General features: G+C 43.4%; 1 protein-coding gene across 1 annotated transcript in view; it reads right to left on the reverse strand.

Annotated features, from left to right (window-relative positions):
• The window catches only part of LOC141091144 (saxiphilin-like), a 191,017-nt gene that overhangs the window by 11,390 nt on the left and 154,655 nt on the right, over positions 1-24,972 (reverse strand). Inside the window, exon 16 of the mRNA XM_073576541.1 lies at positions 12,921-13,071. Within this exon, the coding sequence (XP_073432642.1) occupies positions 12,921-13,071 (151 nt within the window). The remainder of the gene's footprint in view (positions 1-12,920; positions 13,072-24,972) is intronic.

Raw genomic sequence — 24,972 nt, forward strand, 5'->3', positions numbered from 1 at the left:
AGTTATATGGAATCAAGCTTCATAGACATGATGTAGTAAAACGGGTCCTCAGTGCCATTTATGATCATTCCCAGTAGCTTATTGTAATGTCACACACTTCAATTTTACTCACTCACTTAATTGTTGTATGACTGATACTTTGTATGTCTTCATGTAAAGGGATATCAGTACACACCATTGTTGTGCTGATGTTAGTTATGCTTCCCGATTCCAGCGCTGAGCATTGCTTGCTTCTTCTCAGCTGGTTTAGTTTTCTCTCATAAACAGTTGTGCTCAAAAGTTTACATACCCCTGTAGAATTTTTGCTTTCTTGGCCTTTTTTCAGAGAATATGAATCATAACACTAAAACTTTTTCTCCACTCATAGTTAGTGGTTCGGTGAAGCCATTTATTGTCAAACTACTGTGTTTTCTTTTTTTAAATCATAATGACAACACAAAACATCCAAATGACCCTGATCAAAAGTTTGCATATCCTGGTGATTTTGGCCTGATAACATGCACAGAAATTGACACAAATGGGTTTGAATGGCTACTAAAGGTAACATCATCACCAGTGACCTGTTTGTTTGCAATCAGTGTGCGTGCATAAAAGCTGAGTGAATTTCTGGGATCCAGACAGACTCTTGCATCTTTCATCTACTGAAGGAGATAGCAGAAGAAATTTTTGAACCCCTCTCCATAATCTTTGAAAATTCCTGGAGAACAGGAGAAGTCCCAGAAGACTGGAGAAGAGCAAATGTTTTTCCTATCTTCAAAAAGGCGAAGAAGGTGGACCCAGGCAACTATAGGCCGGTGAGTCTGACTTCTATACCAGGAAAGATCTTTGAACAAATTATTAAACAACATGTATGTCAGTACCTGGATAAGAATGAAGTGATTAAACAGAGTCAGCATGGGTTTGAAACTAATAAGTCATGTCAGACTAACTTAATTTCCTTCTATGACGGAATCACTGATTGGGTGGATCAAGGAAATGCTGTAGATATAGTATATCTTGACTTCAGCAAAGCATTTGACAAAGTATCTCATACAATCCTTATTGAAAAAATGACTAAGTATGGAATGGACAAGGCAACTGTTAGGTGGATTCATAACTGGCTTAGTGATCGGACCCAAAGAGTGGTCGTAAATGGCTGCACATCCAGTTGGAAGAATGTCTCAAGTGGGGTACCACAGGGCTCTGTCCTGGGCCCTGCATTGTTCAACATCTTTATCAACGATTTAGATGAAGGAATTGAGGGTAAACTGATTAAATTTGCTGATGACACAAAGCTAGGAGGGATAGCTAATACTAGAGAAGAGAGAGGATTCAAAAAGATATAAATAAGCTGGAGAAGTGGGCAGCAACTAACAGAATGGTTTTTAACAGGGAAAAATGCAAAGTACTACATCTGGGCAATAAAAATGAAAAAAGCATATACAGAATGGGAGGAATAGGGCTAAGCAACAGCACATGTGAAAAAGACTTGGGTATACTAATAGATCACAGACTGAATATGAGTCAACAATGTGATGCAGCAGCAAAAAAGGCAAATGCAATTCTAGGATGTATTAACAGAAGCATACAGTCTACATCACGTGAAGTCATTATTTCCCTCTACTCCTCTTTGGTCAAACCTCATCTGGAATATTGTGTCCAGTTTTGGGCACCACATTTTAAAAAAGACATCAACAAACTGGAGCAAGTTCAGAAAAGAGCAACCAGAATGGTGACCGGTCTGCAAACCATGTCTTATGAGGAAAGGTTGCAGGATTTGGGATTGTTTAGTTTGCAAAAGAGAAGACTGAGAGGAGACTTAATAGCTGTCTACAAATATCTAAAGGGCTGTCACATTGCAGAAGGATCAACTTTATTCTCATTTGCACAAGGAAAGACTAGAAGCAATGGGATGAAACTGAATGGGAGGAGACACAGATTAGATATTAGAAAAAACTTTTTGACAGTTAGAGTGATCAATGAGTGGAACAAGCTGCCACGAGAAGTGGTGAGTTCTCCTACAATGGAAGTCTTCAAACAGAGGCTGGACAGACATCTGACTGGGATGATTTAGCGAATCCTGCTTTGAGCAGGGGGTTGGACCAGATGGCCCAGGAGGTCCCTTCCAACTCTACGATTCTATGATTCTATGATTCTAAGATTCATCCAGCCACTGATGTTTCTGGATTGTGAGTCATGGGGAAAGCAAAAGAATTGTCAATGGATCTACAAGAAAAGATAGCTGAACTGTATAAAACAGGAAAGGGATGCAAAAAGATATCCAAGGAATTGATAATGCCAGTAAGCAGCATTCAAACTCTTATTAACAAATGGAAAATCAGGGGCTCTGTAAAAACAAAACCACGGTCAGGTAGACCAACAAAAATTTTGTCCACAACTGACAGGAAAATTGTTCGGGATGCTAAGAAAAACCCATAAATAACATCAGCTGAAATACTGGACTCTGAAAATTAGCAGTGTGGCTGTTTCAAAATGCACAATAAGGAGGCACTTAAAAATGGGCTGCATGGTTGAGTCGCCAGAAGAAAGCCATTACTGCGCAAATGCCACAAAGTATCTCGAATACAACACACAAAACAGCACAGAGACAAGCCTCAAAACTTCTGGAACAAGGTCATTTAGAGTGATAGGTCCAAAATTGAACTTTTTGGGGGATGTGTGAGCTACAAAGGCACAGGAAACTTGGTCAAAGTTGAAGGAAAGATGAATGCAGCACGTTATCAGCAAATACTGGAGGCAAATTTGCAATCAGCCCGGAAGCTGCACATAGGACATACTTAGATGTTCCAACATGACTATGATCCAAAACACAAGGCCAAGTCGACCTGTCATTGGCTACAGCAGAACAAAGTGAAGGTCCTGAAGTGGCCATCTCAGTCTCCTAACCTTAATATCATTGAGCCACTCTGGGGAGATCTCAAGCACACAGTTCATTCTAGACAGCCCAGGAATTTACAGGAACTGGGTTTTTTTTGCAAAGAAGATTGGGCAGCTTTACCATCTGAGAAAATAAAGAACCTCATCCACAACTACCACAAAAGACTGCCATCGATGTTATACGGGGCAATGCACTGTATTAAGAAATGGGGTATGTGAACTTTTGACCAAGGTCATATGGATGTTTTGGGTTGTCATTATGATTTAAAAAGAGAAAATACAGTAGTTTGACAATAAATTGCTTCACTGAACCACTAACCATGAGTGGAGAAAAAGCTTTGGTGTTATCATTCATATTCTCTGAAACAAGCCAAGAAAGCAAAAACTCTGCTGGGGTATATAAATTTTTGAGCACAACTGTATATTGGGTTACCATATTCTGGCACGCTGCTGTGATGTCATTTTGCCATGTCACGTATTCAAGAGTTCTGCCACTACTTACTATTGTGAACCACCTCTATACTTCAACTTCACTAGTCAATCATCTCTAATTCAGCTCTACTTCACTAGTAGTCTCTGAATCCGCTCTGCTTCACCAGTCATTGCTGACCAACCTCTGCTTCACTAATCATCTCTGATATATTTGTTTTATCAGTTATATCTGTTTTACCAATCATTTCTCATACAGCTGTTTCACCAGTCATCGTGGATACAACTTTGCTTCACCAGTCACCTTTGAACCACCTCTGCTTCATCAGTAGTTATGATCCAGCTCCTTTTCACCAGTCATCATTGTCCAACATCTGTTTCACCAGTCACCACTGATCCATCTCGGCTTCTTTAGTCATCATTGATACAACTCTTTTTCATCATTCATTTCTGCTTCACCAGTCACCGCTGATGCAGTTCTTCTTTATCAATCATCTCTGATCCCGCTCTGCTTCATCAGTCATTGCTAATACAACTGTGCTTCATCAGTGATCCAGCTATACTTCATCCATCATTTTTGCTTCATTGCTGATCCACCTCTGTGGTAACTCGGAAAACCCCTCTATCACCCATGACGTTTTGAGGCCGGTTTTAGGTTTCTCTGTCCCTGGGATTCAATGATCCACATCATCAGGTGAAATATAACAGCTGGTATGTGTCTGCTTGGAAAATTAGTGCAATGACTTCTTTGTTACTTCTTTGGGTTTTACAGAATCCTCCCTTGGATATGTGACATGGTGACTAAACGCATGGCTGACTATATATACATATTGTGGCCGAGTCACTGGCAATGTAATAGATGGGAGATATGGTTCACTACGCCAAATGGCATCAGTGATATAAAATCCAGAGATGTATTTCCTCCAGCACAGTAATTGTTGCAAAGGTTAAGTTATGGGCTGGTTTTTAGGAGGACATTCATAGAGCGGGTGGGAGTGTCCCCCCATATCTCCCCTTACAGAGCTAGCACCACTGTGTGCTGACAGGACCTGGGTGAGGTCACAGTGAGGTGATCAGTCACGTGGTGGAGGAGTCACATGGTCTAAGCTTAAATGGCTGAAGGAAAGAACTTTCAGTGTTCAGTATGTTCGGCCTGGAGAAGGAGCACTGCAGGAGAGAGGACTAGAAAGGACTAAAGGACCTGAGCTGTGTGTGTTCTGCCAGCCGTGAGCGGGAGGAACCCCGCTCACAGAAGGACTGTGTTTGCTCTGCCACCATTTTGTTTTGTTTTCCTGTTTTGCCCAGAGGGCTGTATTTTCTTTCTACACCTTGGTTTATGCTGCCTACAATAAACCCAAGGAAGTTCTTAAAGCCGCAGAGTATCCGTGTCTACCTCCGTGTGCAGCTGAGTGAGCCCATCTACCACAATATACATATTTCTTGCCTTCGTCACAGACTCTGGATTACGATACTTTCATACCAATCATTATATTGTATATAGCTTTTTTGCTTGAATGGAAAATTCCAGAAACTGAGTAGCAAACCTCATGTCATATTTCTGTTTCTGTGTGAATACGACCATCCTCGGCCTCCCTGTGTAGCCACGCTTTTTTATAGTACCGCTTAACTGGCAGTAAGGATAATGAAAACTGCGCTCAGATTGGTTGCTATGGGCAACAAACACGGTAATATAGTTTTGATGATCTATAACTGTACAAACCAAACAAGCAGAAAGCGGCCTGTATATTTCTACTAATAATAGTAAATTGTCATTTTCGTGTTGACTAAAACGTAAATATTAAAACTGTCAATGAAGTTTCAGGTTAGAATAATCCTAATAATGAGTTCTACCTCTGACAGATGACGCTCTATAGTCGTACACCAGCATCACCCATAGGCCACCATGAAAAAACAATATCCAGAGTACAGTATACATTTTTTAGTTGATGCCGTTTTGGACATAGTGCAGACTGCTGTATTATTCACTACAGCAATAAAAGATTTACGGATAAAGTATGCATCCACTGAGCTTATGGGTCCAAGGAGATGTTTATGTAAGGGCAATTAATGTACCAAGCGCATACGGCAAACATGCACTGCTAAAACACATGGCAACCTTAAAGGGAAGCTATAAGTAGGATCAAGCCTTCTAAGCCATCTATATGGTCATAGGAGATGAATAGCATGATACCTGAGATCTGATGTCATATTCCAGAGAAACCCACATTTTTCTAATATGAAAATGAGCTGTTAACATCTGTGGGCTTTTTGAGTTGCGTGCAACAGTTTAGCGTCTCACAAAGAACAGCAAAAAAAGGTAAAAGACAAAAATACAAAGGTTTTTTTGTGTTACGCGAAATTCATGAACCCGTGTGCTCCATAATGAAGAATTTGACAGTGAAAACAACAATAGGGCTCAGTTTCTACTAGGTCCTATTAGAGATTAATAGTATTATATGAGATGGCCTCTGCTATGGTCTGACGATTTTATTGATTGAACCTTATTGTCAGCACACTCCATAACTGGTACTGACATATTACTCCCTATACTGGTATTCAGTAGGATTCACACACTTAATTAAAATGGCGTTGCCCCTCTATTTTAAATGGTGGAACTCATTGGCAGCACAGTGTAATGCACTCCAAGCTGTATGCATGGTTAGCGATGTTTAGGATGCAGTGTCATTAATTGTTGACATCACTTCCTGTTTGATCTCACTCACCGCTTGATCTCATTGGCCGCTTGATCTCACTCACCTGTTTGATCTTTACACCGCCATGCTCAGTGTGGTGTAAAGAAGTTCGGTGGGATACACACCACACTGAAGGCGTCATTTCCATTCTCCCTCAATTTAAAGCAGGCATGATGGAGTGGAACGCATGCCACAACATAGACATAGTGCCTTTGCAGGGTGGACTTTTTCATGCAAAAATGGATTGGTGCTCCATGTCCTAATTGGATGAATGTATGGCCAGTTATTAAGGTTTTTTCAGTATCCTTTAGAGACCTCCCTTTCAACCTATCAGAGCAGTGAGATGTATATCTATTACCTTATCAGGTGAGTCTAATATTTCCAAGACATCATTTAAAATTCTAATACCATATTAGTGGAGTGATAAGTTTAATATTTTTGTGAGTATACAGGGATGTTATAGGGACAGTCTTTGTTTAGTGGGGGCGCCATTTATATACATACTAACATGCCAACCTTAGCAGTCAGGTAGGGAATCTTTAGACTATGTGCCCACGTTGCAGAAGTGCTACGGAATTGTCAGCAGCATCTCCGCAACTCCCCACTGCGGGTAAAACGTATGCGTTTTCCTGCACAACACAAGAGTTTTGCAAGTGCTTTTAGCTTGCAGAATGCTCGCGCTTTCCAAGCGATTTGAAGCATTGCTTGGAAACGAGATTGACAGGTTGCCTATGCAACATCAATAGTTAAAAATAAAATGTTAAAAATAACAAAAAAAACTAAAAAATCGGGATATATTTACCCTCTGACGGCCCCCCGTAGTCCTTCTGGTCCTTAGCGGTGCTGCCAGCAACTTCCGTTCCCAGGGATGCATTGCGCGAATGACCTCTGATGACGTAGTGGCATGCATGGCAGGGCTCAAAAGGGAGGGAGCACCATTTGACTTTCTGAATGCTAAATTGGCTGGAATCAATGGTGGCGCCATGTCGTGTTTGGAGATCCCCTGATGTACCTAAACAGTGGAACCCCCCAATTCTAACTCCAACCATAACCCAACACACCCCTAATCTTTAGCTCAACCCTAATCATAACCCTAATCACAAATCTACCCCTAATCCTAATCCCAACCCTAATCGTAATCCTAACCATAACCACAACCCAAGCCCTAACTTTAGCCCAACCCTAACTTTAACCCAACTCACTTTAGCCCAACCCAAACCCTAAGTTTAGTCCAACTCACTTTAGCCCAACTCTAACCCTAATGGAAAAATGGAAATAATTAAATTTTTTAAATTTTATTATTTTTACCTAACTAAGGGGGTGATAAATTGGGTTTGATTTACTATTTTTTTTATTTTGATCACTGTGATAGGGTTTATCACAGTGATCAAAATGAAACAATTAGGAAAAATTTCCTATTGTTGCCAGATTCAGCGGAAGCACTCTAAGGGGCGCTACACACTTATTTCTCAACGTTGTTAAAAAGCGGCGCTGAGGCATAAGTACCCTTTATTGCCGCCATGAAAAGGTGTATTGGTGGTCGTTAAGGGGTTAACCTAATTAATAATAGGTGTCATCTGTAAAAGCTTGTATCTTTAACCCTATGTAAGTGCATAAATATCTGTTTATTGAACACAATTGTCTACTCCCTATATCTTTTATAAACCTATTGTCTTATATATATAGTAATGAATGACCATTGTCGAATAAGGTGTTATCTGAGCATGCTCGGGTGCTAGCCGAGTAACTTTGGCATGCTTAAAAAATATGTTCGAGTCTCAGCGGCTGCATGTCTCACAGCTGTTCGACAGCCGCAACACATGCACTGATTTCCTGTTTGCTAGGCAATCCCTGCATGTGTTGTGGTTGTCGAACAGCCGCGAGACATGCAGGTGCGGGAACATATTATTCGAGCACGCCGAAGTCACTGAGTCAGCACACGAGCATGCTCAGATAACACTTTATCCAAGCGTGTTCGCTCATCACTAATAATGATATATGTGGACACCATTGAGCGCTTTTACAGTTTTCAATAAATAAAGTTGTTTTTAAGGATTTTTTTCTTATTTCATTTTTCATTAAAAAGGCAATGACTAACACAAGGCGAAAATAGAAAACAGATTAAAAAAAGCTGAAAATGATAAATCTGGCCTAATGTGATGTAAGGGACTTTTAAAACAAGTTGCATAATATTACAGTTGGCTGCATACTGTATTTTGGGGTTACTACAGATATTGAATACAAATGCACTGAAAGATAGAGAATGAGTTATTTGAGCATGATAAGTTTTGTAAAAACTTTTTGGTCCTGATTTTTTTTATAGCCTTTGCCATGTTTTTGAGTAAAAATGGTTCTGATAGCATCTTTTTTAGATTTGCACCTTCAAGTTAATTTTACTGCTTTTTCTAGTTTCTTGTTTGGGTTTTCCTAATGCTGTTTTAGCCTAATTCATTATTTTCACTTTTTTAAATTGTTGTACAGTTTTTGCACAAATGTCCTCAAGTACTCTGCAGAATTACAAAATCTATATAATTTTTAGCTTCTGCGCAGTGGAAGACTCAAAAAAAATCTTTCATTTTGTGCAACAGATAACAAGACAAAAAGTAAAAGTCACAAAAAAAAAAAATAATCATGAAATCAATCCTTTATCATTTTGCACTAGTTTTATTAAATCCTAATGACTTTGCTTTTATTTTTCCTTAGGCCGGAGTCACACTAAACGCATAAAAAACTGGTCCGATTCTCACTGACGAGAGTCGTAAGAGGGTCATGCGAGGGTCATGTGAGTACAATCCAATAGTTCACGCTTAGCATCCAATTTACATTCGGAAATTTTCCCATGGCACTCGTGAAGACGTAAGATAGATGAAGTGAGTTCATTGGCTGTGAACTCTCAGGATCGGTCTGACGGTACCACAAGCAGGAGAACTTTCTTATGCTCATGGTGTCGTCAGATAGGGAATAGGAGTTCACAGGGAGACACTGAGCACAGGCTGCTCAATGTCTCTGCTGGATGACAGGCTGTATGGTCGCAACATGCAACCGTGCAGCCTGCCATCTAGACGTACAAGAGCTGGACCCGTCGTGGGACAAGGATTATCCTCTTCTCTGTGGAAAGGTGAGGAATATTGTTGTTTTTTATTTTAATTATTTTGCAGAAGACAATTCCATTGTTGGAATGGGCGATGTCGTAAGTATGGTTTAGTTATAAAGGAGTCTGTTTCATTCTTTAAATTAAAGGACTTTTTTCTGGGTGTCTATGCTTTTATACGATATGACTATGGGGTTAGTAATGGGGGCGTTTTTTTGACGCTTCTCCATTATTGACCCCCGTGTTTGATGTCACCTGACAATACAAAGGTGACATGAACCCCCCAACTATCACCCCACTTGTCACCACTACAGGGCAAGTTGGAAGAGTGAGGCTAAGTGCCAAAATTAGAGATGTGCCTTTTCTGGGGTGGCCGAGAGCTGATGTTTTCAGCCTGGGGGGCAGTATCCATGGCCATTTCCTAGGCTATTAATATCAGCCCACAGCTGTCTGCATAGCCTTTGCTGGTTACTAATTATAGGGAGACTCCACGTCATTTCTTTTTTGCCGTTTCCCATTTTAATAGCCAGTAAAGGTTAGGTATACAGTAGTGACCTGACATTAATAGACTGGGAAGCTGCATGGTTATTTACCTCCTTCCCAAGCTACAATCATCAGCCCCCAGGCATCGGCTTTCCCTCTGCTGGTTAAGAAAATTATGCGGGAGCCCACGCCTTTTTTTTCAGAAAAATAACCTTTTATTAATTAAATACATCTACAGTAAGCTGCACACACACACAGTACTAATTGTACTGTATATGTCACTGACATCTGTATATCTATCTATTCTATGTGTATATACTGTATGTTATCCTTCTACTCTATGGTGTCGGCTCCTGCTGTGATTTTATGTACCCAAAGGAGAAATGGAGCCAAGAGCAATAAATGAAATATATAATTTTTATTGTTATCCAAAAATAGGTAAAATTCAAATTTATAATGAATCAATCAGAAAATTGAATATATAAGGGAATCGGCAAGACCTAGTTACCACACACAGATAAGGGAGGGTTAAAAATGTCAATATATTGACAATTGCATATACCCGTAAATTGGACTTATATGATGCACAAAAAAGTGTAAATGGTATTCAAAAATAATTACCCACCGAAAAATGAGGAGGGAAAATGTGCAAACAATATATATATATATATATATATATATATATATATATATAAGGGCCCAGATATCTCTCAATCTCTCAATAGTCATATAAAGGGCAACAGTGCATAATTAAGTGATCCATAACCTGGACCTACAAAATAGACCAGGGAAAAATAAATTGTAGCCTGTCCCACAGCCCACTTCACAGAAAGGTTGGTTCCTGGCTTCATTTCATGTCTGTCAGATATATTGCATATATTCCATTTCTGGCTAAATCACTACTATTGGCAGCAGTTAAATTTAGTATCAGGTTATAGCCCCCGTGACTGTGGTTTACATTGTAGATCTGACTTCAGGATCACCTCATTTCCCTCAGACTATCAGGCTTATAATGGTAGCAGTCACATCTGATATCAGGCTAAAATTACTTTTTCCCTGGTCTATTTTGTAGGTCCAGGTTATGGATCACTTAATCATGCACTGTATATATATATATTGATTGCACATTTTCCCTCCTCATTTTTCGGTGGGTAATTATTTTTGAATACCATTTACACGTTTTTGTGCATCATATAAGGCCAATTTACGGGTATATGCAATTGTCAGTATAGTGCCATTTTTTACCCTCCCTTATCTGTGTGTGGTAACTAGGTCTTGCTGATTCCTTTAAATATTCAATTTTCTGATTGATTCATTATAAATTTGAATTTTATCTATTTTTGGATAACAATAAAAATTATATATTTCATTTATTGCTCTTGGCTCCATTTCTCCTTTGGGTATAAGTAATGCTATGATGGATGAGCTTTAATACTGTTAGTCTCCTTTTTGGTATCATTGCTGTGATTTTACACTACGTGACTGCTGAATTGCCGGCTTTTCTTCTATCTATCTAAGTAATATACCGTATTTTCCGCTTTGTAAGACGCACTTTTTTTCCCCCAAAATTGAGGGGAAAAAGGGGGTGCATCTTACAAAGAGGATATACATTTGCGCTGCCACTGAGGGTACTTGCCGCGGCACTCTGTGCCCTGATGCTGCCGCTGCGCTGTCCGCCACCGCCGCGCTCCTGTCCCCCGGTGGTTTCTTCCGCCCCACCGCCGCCGCGCTCTGTCCCGTTCAGCGTGGGGGGGTCTCTGTCGCTCCATGCCTGCTTTCTTCCTGGAAAATGGCCGCCGCGCATGCGCAGATGGACATCTCGGCACTGAAATCTCGGGAGATGAGATTTCAGCGCTGAAATCTCATCTCCCGAGATTTCAGTGCCGAGATGTCCGTCTGCGCATGCGCGGCGGCCATTTTCCAGGAAGAAAGCAGGCATGGAGCGACAGAGACCCCCCCACGCTGAACGGGACAGAGCGTGGTGGCGGCGGTGGGGCGGAAGAAACCACCGGGGGACAGGAGCGCGGCGGTGGCGGACAGCGCAGCGGCAGCATCAGGGCACAGAGTGCCGCGGCAAGTACCCTCAGAACGGGACAGAGCGCGGCGATGGCGGCAAACACCGGGGGGACAGAGCGCGGTGGTGGCGGTAAGAACCGGGGGAGAGCGCGGCGGTGGTGGCAAGCAGGCACCGGGGGACAGCGTGGCGGTGGTGGCAAGCACTGAGGGACAGAGTGCGGCGGTGGTGGCAAGCAGGCACCGGGGGACAGAGCGTGGCGGTGGTGGCAAGCATCAGGGGACAGAGGGCGGCGGCAGTAACAGACACCGGCAGCGGCACGCTGCACATCAAAACACCCCCTCATCCCAGCAGCAATGTTCCACTCCGGCCTCCTCCATCACCACCCCTGGAAAGCAATAAGACATGGATTATAAGATGCACCACCATTTTATTAAAAATAAAGTTTTTTTCCTATTTTTCTCCTCAAAATTTGGGGTGCGTCTTATAATCCGGAGCGTCTTATAAAGCGAAAAATACGGTATATACATATATATGTGTGTCACTGACATCTGTATATCTGTGTGTATGTCAGGCTTTTCAAAGGACGTCGGTGCGTAAAAATCGGACAGCACTTGTATGGTCTGAGTGCTGTGCTATTTTTTTTTTCTTTCACCCATAGGCTTGCATTGGCAAGACTCAGCCGAGTCTCAGTGCCAATCGCAGCCTGCTGCGATTTTACATGCACATCGAACTTATCAGGGCAGCACGGTGGCTCAGTGGTTAGCGCTGCAGCCTTGCAGCGCTGGAGTCCTGGGTTCGAATCCCACCAAGGAAAACATCTGCAAGGAGTTTGTATGTTCTCCCCGTGTTTGCGTGGGTTTCCTCCGGGCACTCCGGTTTCCTCCCACATTCTAAAGACATACTGATAGGGAATTTAGATTGTGAGCCCCATCGGGGACAGTGATGAAAATGTGTGCAAACTGTAAAGCGCTGCGGAATATGTTAGCGCTATATAAAAAATAAAGATTATTATTAAAGATTATTATCTGAGAAAAAAATGCTGATGTGGGCTGCCCCATAGATTAACACTGGGCCGACTGCCATGCAATGTTTTCTCGCATAGCACTCAGACGCATTCAACGGTAGTGTGACTCCGGCCTTATAGTGTGAGCCAAATGTTTTGGAAGATATACTAATGAATTATGTGAACAGAATAAAGAATTTAGTCATTTCTAAAAAAAAAATAATGATACTATCATACCACCTTATGATGCAAACCCGACAATCAGACTTCAGTAGACGTAAAACGACGAGCAAGATGGATAGGACTGATCTTACTAGACTATTTTACCTGATGGCCCCTTCTTTGCCGTAATACGCCTCTTTGTCGCTTAGAGAACATTTCGTATTTGCCTCGGTGTTTTGTGGATCACCAATACACAGTTTGCAGAGATTGGAATCAATGGGGGATCCCGGAGCGCAGCTCTGACTGAAGTAGGACCCTATTGGGGACAGAGACATATTAGCATGGTCATTTATTCACTCAGCAGGATCAGCTGCTGAATTAGGGATGTCACCGTGTAAAGAGATCATCCTTATTCTCATTTGCACATGGAAAGACGAGAAGCAATGGAATGAAACTGAAAGAGACAAGATACAGATTAGATACCGTACTAGAAAAACTTTTTGACAGTGAGGGTGACTGAAATTGTGAGTGCATCCTCAAGCATTCTATATTTTGCAATCTTTTGCACTACACCCAATTCCCATCTATCATAAGAAAAGTTATAACTAGTGTTGAGCATTCCGATACTGGAAATATCGGGTATCGGCCGATATTCGCTGTATCGGAATTCCGATACCGAGTACCGATATTTTTTCAATATCGGAATCGGAAGTTCCCATAATGCAATGAGCCACTGTTGTGGCTCTGATTGGCTGCCGAAATGACGTCATCATGATGCGCGGTCTGTGTGCATCATGATGCGCCGTCAGTTCGGGCCTTCCGGGGGTCTGTGCCGACTGCCCGGGGGTCTGTACCGGCCTGCCGGGGGTCTGTGCCGACTGTCCGGGGGTCTGTGCAGACTGCCGGGGGTCTGTACCGGCCTGCTGGGGATCTGTGCGGACTGCCCGGGGGTCTGTGCGGACTGCCGGGGGTCTGTACCGGCCTGCCGGGGGTCTGTGCCGACTGTCCGGGGGTCTGTGCAGGCTGCGGTGGTCTATACCGGCCTGCCGGGGGGGCTGTGCCGGCCTGCCGGGGGGGCTGTGCCGGCCTGCCGGTGGTCTGTGCCGACTGTCCGGGGGTCTGTGCAGGCTGCGGGGTTCTGTGCAAGTCCCATCGGGCGATGCCTGCTACAATGACAGTGATTGACACATTAGCCAATGATGGGACAGTAGTAGTCCCATCATCCGGCTAATGTGTTGAATGTAAAAAAAATAAAAAAAATACATCCTACATACATACTACATGCTACATACATACTACATACATGCTACATACATGCTACATACATGCCACATACATGCAACATACATACATACTACATACATGCTACATACATACTACATATATACTACATGAATGCAACATGCATACTACATATATACTACATGCATGCAGCATACATACATACTACTTATATACCACATGCATGCAACATGCATACTACATATATACCACATATATACTACATGCATTCAACATACATATATACTACATATATACTACATGCAACATGCATACTACATATATGCTACATGCATGCATGCAACATACATACATACTACATACATACCACATGCATGCAACATGCATACTACATATATACCACATATATACTACATGCATGCAACATGCATACTACATATATACTACATGCATGCAACATACATATATACTACATATATACTACATGCATACTACATGCATGTGGTATATATGTAGTATGTATGTAGTATGTATGTAGTATGTATGTTGCATGTAGTATATATGTAGTATATATGTATGTTGCATGCATGTAGTATATATGTGGTATATATGTAGTATGCATGTTGCATGCATGTAGTATATATGTTGTATATATGTATGTTGCTTGCATGTAGTATATATGTTGTATATATCTATGTTACATGCATGTGGTATATATGTAGTATGCATGTAGTATATATGTGGTATATATGTAGTATGTATGTTGCATGCATGTAGTATATATGTAGTATGCATGTTGCATGTAGTATATATGTAGTATATTTGTATGTTGCATGCATGTAGTATATATGTGGTATATATGTAGTATGCATGTTGCATGTAGTATATATGTAGTATATTTGTATGTTGCATGCATCTAGTATATATGTATTATGTATGTAGTATGTATGTTGCATGTATGTAGCATGTAGTATATATGTAGTAAGTATGTTACATGTAGTATATATGTAGTATGCATGTTGCATGCATGTGGTATATATGTAGTATGTATGTATGTTGCATGCATGTAGTATATATGTAGTATGCATGTTGCATGCATGCAGTATATATGTTGTATGTATGTTGCATGCATGTAGTATATATGTAGTATGTATGTAGTATGTATGTAGTATGTATGTTGCATGTATGTAGCATATATGTAGTATGTATTTTTATTTTTATTTTTACATTCAGCACATTAGCCGGATGATGGGACTACTACTGTCCCATCATTGGCTAATGTGTCAATCACCGTCATGGTAGCAGGCATTGCCCGATGGGACTTGTAGTCCCATCGGACGATGCCTGCACAGACCCCCGCAGCCTGCACAGACCCCCGGACAGTCGGCACAGACCACCGGCAGGCCGGCACAGCCCCCCGGCAAGCCGGTACAGACCCCCGGCAGTCCGCACAGACCCCCGGACAGTCGGTACAGCCCCCCCGGCAGGCCAGTACAGACCCCCGGCAGTCCGCACAGACCACCGGACAGTCGGCACAGACCACCGGCAGGCCGGCACAGACCCCCGGCAAGCCGGTACAGACCCCCGGCAGTCCGCACAGACCCCCGGACAGTCGGTACAGCCCCCCCCGGCAGGCCAGTACAGACCCCCGGCAGTCCGCACAGACCACCGGACAGTCGGCACAGACCACCGGCAGGCCGGCACAGACCCCCGGCAGGCCGGTACAGACCCCCGCAGCCTGCAGAGACCCCCGGACAGTTGGCACAGCCCCCCGGCAGTCCGGTACAGACCCCCGGCAGTCCGCACAGACCCCCGGGCAGTCGGCACAGACCCCCGGCAGGCCGGCACAGACCCCCGGAAGGTCCGTACACACCCCGAGAGGCTGTACAAGGACAGAAAAGGGTTTTTCTTATTCCGATACCGGAAGTCCCATAGACTTGAATGGGACTTCCGGTATCGGAATCGGCGATACCTGATACTTTTTTGGTATCGGGCCTATACCATCCGATCTGATATTTTAGGGTATCGGATGGTATCGCTCAACACTAGTTATAACAGGATTCTTGGTGCCATAGGTCATATTGTCAGATATCATGAACATTTCAGAAGTTGTGATTGAGGGGCCTCAGACCATCTATGAATTTATTCTATGGAGGGAAACCAAGCAAAACTGATCAGAAACAAATGGGCTGGTAGCTTCTACCCTTCGCTTTATCATGTGGTGGGAATCTCAACTATTATATCCCACAGATTAAAACTTCTAATATGTAAATATGACATATTAAAAACTGTTCAAAATGAAAGGTAGACTTTAACCCTCCTCCCTCCAGGCCTTCCCTGCTATGATAATGATGGTCTAATGGTCAAAATGGTCATTTTTACCCTCTAAGAACAATATTACCTGACCTCTGCAAACTATCACTTCCCTCGTGGGTGAAGCCAGTTTAATGCAAGAAGTTCAGTATTTGCAGGACATGACATCTTTATTGGAGACCTGACATGTAAAACACACTGCGAGTCACCGTGCTTGTTTTGAAGATGCTGGTGAACTTATTGCTTATTTTTGATGATAGTTGACCTAGGCCGGAAACTGGACAGTGTGAGTGTTGCATCCGAACGCAAGACATCCCCACTCGCTGTCTTAGGCTAGTTTCACACTTGGGCCTTTTTGCGCAGTGTATCGAGCGCACATGAAAAGCGCATGCAAACGCTTGTAAACGCTGCGTTTTTTGTAGCATTGTGCACATTACGACAAAAAATTGCAGCGTTTTTATGCATTTATAAGCGTTTTTCATGAGTTTGCATTTTTTATGCGCAATGGTGTCACTTCACAGGAGGAAAATCCTTGAAAAATTCTTGCAACACACTCCACCAATGGGACAGCAGTGGGCGTGTCTTATGGAAATTCTTTATATAGACCCTGTTTACAGCTTAATTCTTCACATTTGCTTGCATTTGCCTTGATAAACATGGATCTGCGCTGGAAGAGTTTTTACTTTGACTTGGATCTGGACATGAGGATGGCTCAGGCTTATGCCATTGCTTGCCATGAACAGAGGGAGAGAGAGAGGCAGTGAAGATGGCAGCACCGGCGTTTGTGGATACATCCCATTATTGAACTCCGGGAGAGCCGTGGAGCATACCACACCCTCTACAGTGAGCAACAGGCAAACCCGGAGAAATTTACGGATTATACCTGGATGTCCCAAGAAACCTTTAACTATTTGCTTGGTTGGGTCCAAGAAGTCATCCGAAGACAGGACACGCAGCTCCGGCGTGCGATTACTCCTGAGGAACGGCTCCTGGTCACATTACAGGATGTAGTTTTGCAAAACCAATGCCTGCCTAATTTTCTTTGTTGTGACATGTACTCTTCCAAATCTGGCAGAATTATAGTTCTGCCATGTAGTTAACAAAAGGCTGCGGTAATTTTTTATGGCATGTATTTAACAAAAGGCTGCAGATATACCGTATATATTTTTTTTTTTTTATTGAATTTTAGGTGTGTACAAAAATCCCTATACACAAATATTAATTTTTTTTTGCTTGTGTCACAGATTCCTGGCTACTGGAGAGACCCTCTCTTCACTGCACTTCCAGTACCGTATTGGAATCTCCACGTTGTCTGGAATTGTAGTGGACACCTGCCGGGCTTTGTGGAACGTTCTTTGTCCAGAATTCATGCCCCTGCCCACCACAGAAAAGTGGTTGGAAATCGCCGAAGGATTCTGGACTGTATGCAATTTCCCCAACTGTTTGGGAGCAGTGGATGGGAAACACATCCGGATTATCAAGCCCAAAAGAACAGGCTCTGAGTACTACAACTATAAAAAGTACTTTTCTACTGTACTCATGGCCATTGCGGATGCAGACTGTATGTTTATTGCTGTGGTCATTGGGGCATTTGGCCGTGGGAATGGCTTTTAAGAACTCGGACATGGGCAGGAGGTTGTATGGCAACCACTTCAATTTCCCCATGCCACGGCCTCTTCCCAACACTGAAGGTTCCCCACAGCCTTTTGTAATGGTTGGTGATAAAGCATTCCAGATGTGCCAAAACCTGCTCAAACCCTACTCCAGCCGGGACTTGGACCACAACAAAAGAATTTTCAATTACAGGCTGACCAGGGCCAGGAGAACAGTAGAGTGTGCCTTTGGTATACTTGTATCTAGATGGCGCTTGGCACAGCCATTAATCTGAAACTGGAAACAGTGGATGAGGTGGTGAAGGCGTGTGTAGTTCTACATAATTTTGTAATTGCTAGAGAGCACCCGAACTTAGATCTTGATGATGCAGCTCCTAACCCATTGCCTGAATTTACTCAGCACCCTCTCAGGTCATCCGTTGAAGTTGGCCAAATGAGGGACCAATTTGCGGCCTACTTCAACTCAGATGTAGGACGGGTGTAGAGCAAAAGCAAATGGTGTAAAAAAATTGTCTTGTTGGTATGTTAATAAAAAACACTGTTTTGATACCTGTACTGACTGCATTCTGTGTTTTTACACTCCCAATACTATTAGCAAGTAGCCAGGTGTACCAGTGAATTTATGATGCTGTGTTTTGTGCATCATGAATTCACTAATACTCCTGACTAGGTAACTATACATACACACACAAGTTGTATTACCTTTATAATCTCTACAGTGTGTGTTCAATTAACAGCGACCGTGGAGATAATACAACTAATATTTGTGTCACATGGGCCGATTTTACAAATAGTGATTTTTGGATTCACTGGCATACTTCACTTTTTATGACACCGAAACGTGACTATAAATATTATTTGTAGGATCAGCACTGTGGCTTGGATTTTGAAAACACACTGGTAAAATACCCAGGCCTGGTGTCATGCTGAAGTGACGAATACTTCACAAATTTATCACAAATGGGCAGGAGAATACACATTAAACTGCAGCATCACTACACTGTTCTTCAAATATATGGAGCGTTAAGCAACGCTGCAGGTGCAAACTCATGTGTATTCACCTGCCCAGGTGTGATAGTAATGATGATACAAGGTCAGGGTATTTGTGAAGTATATATAACATTTATTTTCACCATCATTAATCAGTTTCTTCAACACACACGGAATAGAGTATGTGGATAATTACAAGGTATATCTACAGTCCCTTGCCTTATCTCTAATAGTTAAATGATGATGGTACAAAATAGGCAAGGTAACAATAGATATGCCTTGCACTCAACACCATCCTCTATGCCAGGGTTTCCAAACTCCAGTCATAAATGTCCACCAACAGATCATATTTTAAGGATTTAATTTTTTTTTTCCTCAGGTGATGCAGTTATCACCAGAGTAATGGAATTACTTAAAACATGATTTGTTTGTTGGCCTTGAAGACTGGAGCTGCAGAACCCTGCTCAATTCAGTCTGTGCAATACACCAGATATCTCCATTACTGATGTTTCTTGTGTCAGTCTAGAACTAAATTGTTGTAAAAATAAAAAAAAACAATCTACATGACTTGTCTTTTCCACAGCAGTCTCTACAGTCTTGGAGTATTGCACAGACTGGATCCAGCAGGGTTCCCCAACTCCAGTCCTCAAGGTCCACCAACAGATCATGTTGTAAGGAAATCCATATCTCTGTTGATAACTGCTTCACAAGAGCAAAAAAAAAAGGAATTCCATACAACAAGATCTGTTGGTGGCCCTTGAGGACTGGAGTTGGGGAACCCTGCTGGATCCAGTCTGTGCAATATTACAAGAATGTAGAGACTGCTGTGGAAAAGAAAAGTCATATAGATTGGTTGTTTTGACAACACATATCTCCAAGACTGACACAAGAATCTCCAAGACTGACACAAGAAACATGTCTCAGTAATGGAGATATCTGGCGGCAAAAACGCTAAGTGTACGGCGCAGTGTGTTTACGGCGCTGTGTGTAGTCGGCGATTGACACAGTAACCAATCCAAATATTTTGAAAGCAGAATTGCACATTTATTTTTACAAAAAAAAAAAAAAAAAGATTTTATTAGGAATGACGTTTGGGGGAAGACTGGGGTACTTTGGGGGTGTGGAGAGACGAGGAACGGCTGGAGGTTGAGGAAGGGGTTTTAGGAGAAGGGGTGACGAAAGTACTGGGGGAAGGGAGCTCTGGAATGGACATGGAGGCAGGTTGAGACACATTAGGAGGAGAGGGTGGATGGACGAACAAAGTTTTTTTTTTTCTTTTCTTTGGCGCAGAAGTATCCTGCCTGGACCGACTTCCACCATTTGAACACCTTACTTTGCTCGACCGCTTGGAGATGGTGGACCATGGTGTTGACCTGTAAAATATCGAATGCGGGTCACCACTCTGCTGGTCTGTGGTGGCGGTGCTCCTAGAAGGGGACAAAGTTGTGTCGGTACTCATAGAAGTGGCAGCGGTGGATGTCATACGAGGAGACAAAATCATGTCGGTGCTCAAAAGAAGTAGCGGTGATCCTTGGAGATGTAGTCGTGTCGGTGCTCCTAGAAGGAGGCTGCGTGTCGGTGATCTGACCAGAAGTTCTGGCGGGACTCCGTGGAGGAGAATTGGTGGCGGTGCTCTTTGGATGAGGAGTGCTGGTGGTGCTCCTTTGATGAGGAGTGCTGGCGGTGCTCCTTTGATAAGGAGTGATGGCGGTGCTCCTTTGATGAGGAGTGCTGGCGGTGCTCCTTTGATGAGGAGTGCTGGCGGTGCTCCTTTGATGAGGAGTGCTGGCTGTGCTCTTTTGATGAGGAGTGCTGGCTGTTCTCTTTTGCTAAGGAGTGCTGGCGGTGCTCCTTTGATGTTGACTGGTGGTGTCGGTGGCCCAAGCAGGTTCTGTGGTGGTTTTGCTCCAAGCAGGTGGTGCTGTGGCGGTGGTGGTGCTCCATACAGGAGCAGCGCTTGCCATAGTGGTGGTGGCGGAGGAGTGTCCATCAGCACTCAGACTTGGGGTGGTGTATTGGTGTCCGGCTTCGCTGGGAATGCAGGTGGCCCTGCAGTGGTATGCAGCAGAAGTCGGTAGGGAGGTTTAGCAAGTCAGCGGTGGCACTGTTGGAAATGACACCACTGACTGCTGCACATACCGATTCTGTTGCATAGCCTGCAAGTAAGCACTGTTGCAGGCCTGTAACACACTCAGCTGTTGCTCAGGACTAAGGTGTTCCGCCATGCCCTGTTCAATTTTACTGAAAAAATGGTGCGCTGGTCTGTTGAGGTCGGCCTCCAGACGGTCAAGGCGCTGGTCGACAGAGTGGAAGCGGTGTTCCATGTTCCACGTTCCATCAGGGAAAAATCGCTTTCCACTCAGGCGGACAGCGCCTTGAGGCTGGCCTGAAAGGCCTCGCTCAAGTACATGAACTCAGGCATGACAGGCCTGTCCGAGGCCCTCTGCCGCTGGCGGGTAGTGCCCGCATAACCAGTGACAGAGACCTGGGACAGGGGAACACCTGATGGACCAGCTTCCTGGTCACCAGCTGTCTGTGTTGCTGACCTGCAAAATGCTTCCTGGCTGTCGGATGGCTGGGACGGGTCCGAGGTCGATCGATGAAGAACCGCTCCTGGGACAGGTTGCAGGGTGCTGCTCCAAGTGCTGTGGAAAGAAAGGGAAAACATTAGTATCATGCATTAACAAGAAGCATCAGCTGTGTAATAGAAAAGCACATAGTAATAACAAAAAAAGTAAAAATACTTACGCTCTGCTGGCAAGGACCGGTCTCAGGAAAGCCAACTCACGATGATAGCGGTACTTTCTTCTGCGCCTTGCCGCTGAGCCACTGCGAACCTGTCCCTCAACACGAACATCAGTGTTGAAGCGGTCCTTCATCGAGCGCCAACGTTTGCGGATTTTGTTCAATGTTGGGAAAAAAAAAGAAAAAACGTTAGACAATGCACTGAAGGCAACATAATTATCAGCACACACACCTGATAGAACTTTGCAAAGAGTCAATGCTGCAGCACAAAAAAATTCTATACACAATGCAGTCACTGTTAATCCTGAGGACACTGTTATGTTTCCTGCTAGAATATATGTAGCAGCCAAAACAACAGTATCATCAGGAGCAATAGTGAAAACAGGATCAAGACAGCAGTTCAATACACAAAGCAATCACTGTTTTCCAGAAGGCATTGGTGTGTTTGATGCAAGAATATATCTTGCCACAAACACACCAGCACCATCAGAACCATAAATCATTGCAGCTTCAAGACAGCAGCTCAATACAAAAAGCAATCACTGTTATCCAGAAGGCATTGGTGTGTTTGATGCAAGAATATATCTTGCCACAAACACACCAGCACCATCAGGACCATAAATCAATGCAGCTTCAAGACAGCAGTTCAATACAAAAAGCAATCACTGTTTTCCAGAAGGCATTGGTGTGTTTGATGCAAGAATATATCTTGCCACAAACACACCAGCACCATCAGGACCATAAATCAATGCAGCTTCAAGACAGCAGTTCAATACACAAAGCAATCACTGTTTTCCAGAAGGCATTGGTGTGTTTGATGCAAGAATATATCTTGCTACAAACACACCAGCACCATCAGGACCATAAATCAATGCAGCTTCAAGACAGCAGTTCAATACACAAAGCAATTACTGTTTTCCAAAAGGCATTAGTGTGTTTGATGCAAGAATATATCTTGCCACAAACACACCAGCACCATCAGGACCATAAATCAATGCAGCTTCAAGACAGCAGCTCAATACAAAAAGCAATCACTCTTTTCCAAAAGGCATTAGTGTGTTTGATGCAAGAATATATCTTGCCACAAACACACCAGCACCATCTGGACCAAAAATCAATGCAGTATCACAGAGCATCTTTATACTTACTGAACGCCCTTTTTGAAGTTGGAGAGGCGCTGTCCCAGCCATCCATCATCACTGCGGCCACCTCATTCCAGAGCTGCCGGGTCACCACTGTGTCTTTGTACTGCTGGTCACGGCTGTCCCACAACGGGATACGCTCCTTAACAAGGCGGATCAGGTGCTCGTTGTCGATGTACACTTCTTCATCATCCCTTGTGGATCCTAGAAAAAAAAAAATAGAATCTTTGTAATTTTGGAGAATGAAAAAGATAGATAAAGAAACAGAGAAGAAGCAAGATAAAAGATGAAAATAAAGAAAAAAAGAAAAAAGTAGAGATTATATACTAACATTGCGTCTCCTCGCCACGACTTGGCTACGCTGCTCCCGCTCAGACTGCTCCCACTCAGACTGCTCCCGCTCAGACTGCTCCTGCTCAGACTGCTCCCACACTTCACCTTCACTGGCCGTGTCCGTTGTCTGTAAAAGAGAAAAAAAAAATTATAACACATTTCTAGAGGCAGCTAAACTTACCCAAAGGCAGCAACATCCTCACCTCACGATCAGCTTGGGCCAGTTCTTGCCGAGATGGCGAATAGACCGATCCAGAAGAAGACATGCTGAAATTTGAACAAAAAATACATTAGTATATTATAAAATTGTACAGGACACACAGACATTATGTTGAAGAATACTCACATTTTGGCTTCTGAACTTGAATCCACAGTTGGAAGGCTTTTCTATGTTCTTGTCTGGTCTCTGCAAGGCTGTCTGTAGAGTATTGGTCTGGCCCTGAAGACACCTTCTTTTATCAACACTCCTCCTAAACAATGTGGCTTGTTTAGGGGGAAGTTTAGACAAGTGTCTAGACATTTTTTACTGAAATCGCGTGCGCGCACAAAGCGCACGTCAGCAACCCCATAGACTGTAATGCTATTTTTGTGCGCACACGTGCGTGCGCTATTTTTTTAACAATGTAGGGGGAAGAAAAAATGCAACATGTAGCGTACGGCGCGTCTGGGCGCACACCTGTAAAATGCTTAGCGCACACTAAATGCTGATGAGCGCGTGCAATAGCAAGACCCTGCGACCACCATGTTAGAGATAGGGGAACATTGCGCGTGCGCCCGATAGCGCACGATGCGCTGTGCGATAAAACGCTAGTGTGAAACCAGCCTTAGCCTTTTGATTTTTCATTACGGTAGCGACCAATGATTTAACTGTTGAGAAGTGCTTTTTGTTAAATAACATCACACTTGCTATTGCCAGTAGAGATAAGCGAACTTATTCGGAAAACATTCAATAATCTCAAATTCGGCACCAACGTAGTACATTCAGAATCGCGTTCGGTTACCTGAGCATTTTTTCCTCCTAGTCGGCAACATTCGGGTACCATTCTGTAAATGATCGCATTTCCACTAATGCTTTTGTTATGAATTTGGCTAGGATAGTGGTTCTGTATGATGAGCGGGGGAGGGACATGTTTTTAAGAGGGGAGGGAGAGTGTATAGGTCAGAGGAGTGGCGGAGAGTAATTTTTTTTTTTGTAATAACTTAATGTGTGCACATTCCAGCAGCCAATCAGAGAACGCACCTTTGAGATAGGACAGAAGGTCCTGGTGTTAGAACCAACTAGGCAGAACAAGTTCAAAGTTGCATGGCAGGGGCCCTACCAGGTAGTGGGGAAAATAGCCGACACCACCTACAATGTCGCCGATTGTGACGACCCCAGTGTTATCCGCATGTTCCACGTGAATATGCTGAAGCCCTACCGGGAGCACCCTGAAGAGGTAGTGGCCATCTGTGCACCCGAAGCAGAGGATTTAGTAGGATTCCCCTTGCCTGATGTCTTAGGGGAGAGGACTCAGTCTAAAATATGGGACCAGTTACACTTGGTAGAAAACCTAGGGCCCCAGGAGAGACAGCAGGCAGAGGCGTTGTTGAGGCAACGACAGAGGATGTTTTCAGAGGGACCGGAGTACACCCGCCTGGCACAACACAAGGTTGAGACCCAGGATCAGACCCCCCTGAGACAACCCCCTTCCGCGTCCCTGAGTCTGAACGAGAAGGGATGCGACAAGATATAATAGAGATGTTGTGTTTAGGGGTCATTGAAGAGTCAGATAGTCCCTGGGCATCCCCCGTAGTGTTAGTGCCCAAGAAGGATGGGACTACCCGGTTTTGTGTAGACTA

Source organism: Dendrobates tinctorius, unplaced genomic scaffold (assembly GCF_039654945.1).
Source record: "Dendrobates tinctorius isolate UK_male_01 unplaced genomic scaffold, ASM3965494v1 ptg000049l, whole genome shotgun sequence".
Lineage (NCBI taxonomy): Eukaryota > Metazoa > Chordata > Amphibia > Anura > Dendrobatidae > Dendrobates > Dendrobates tinctorius.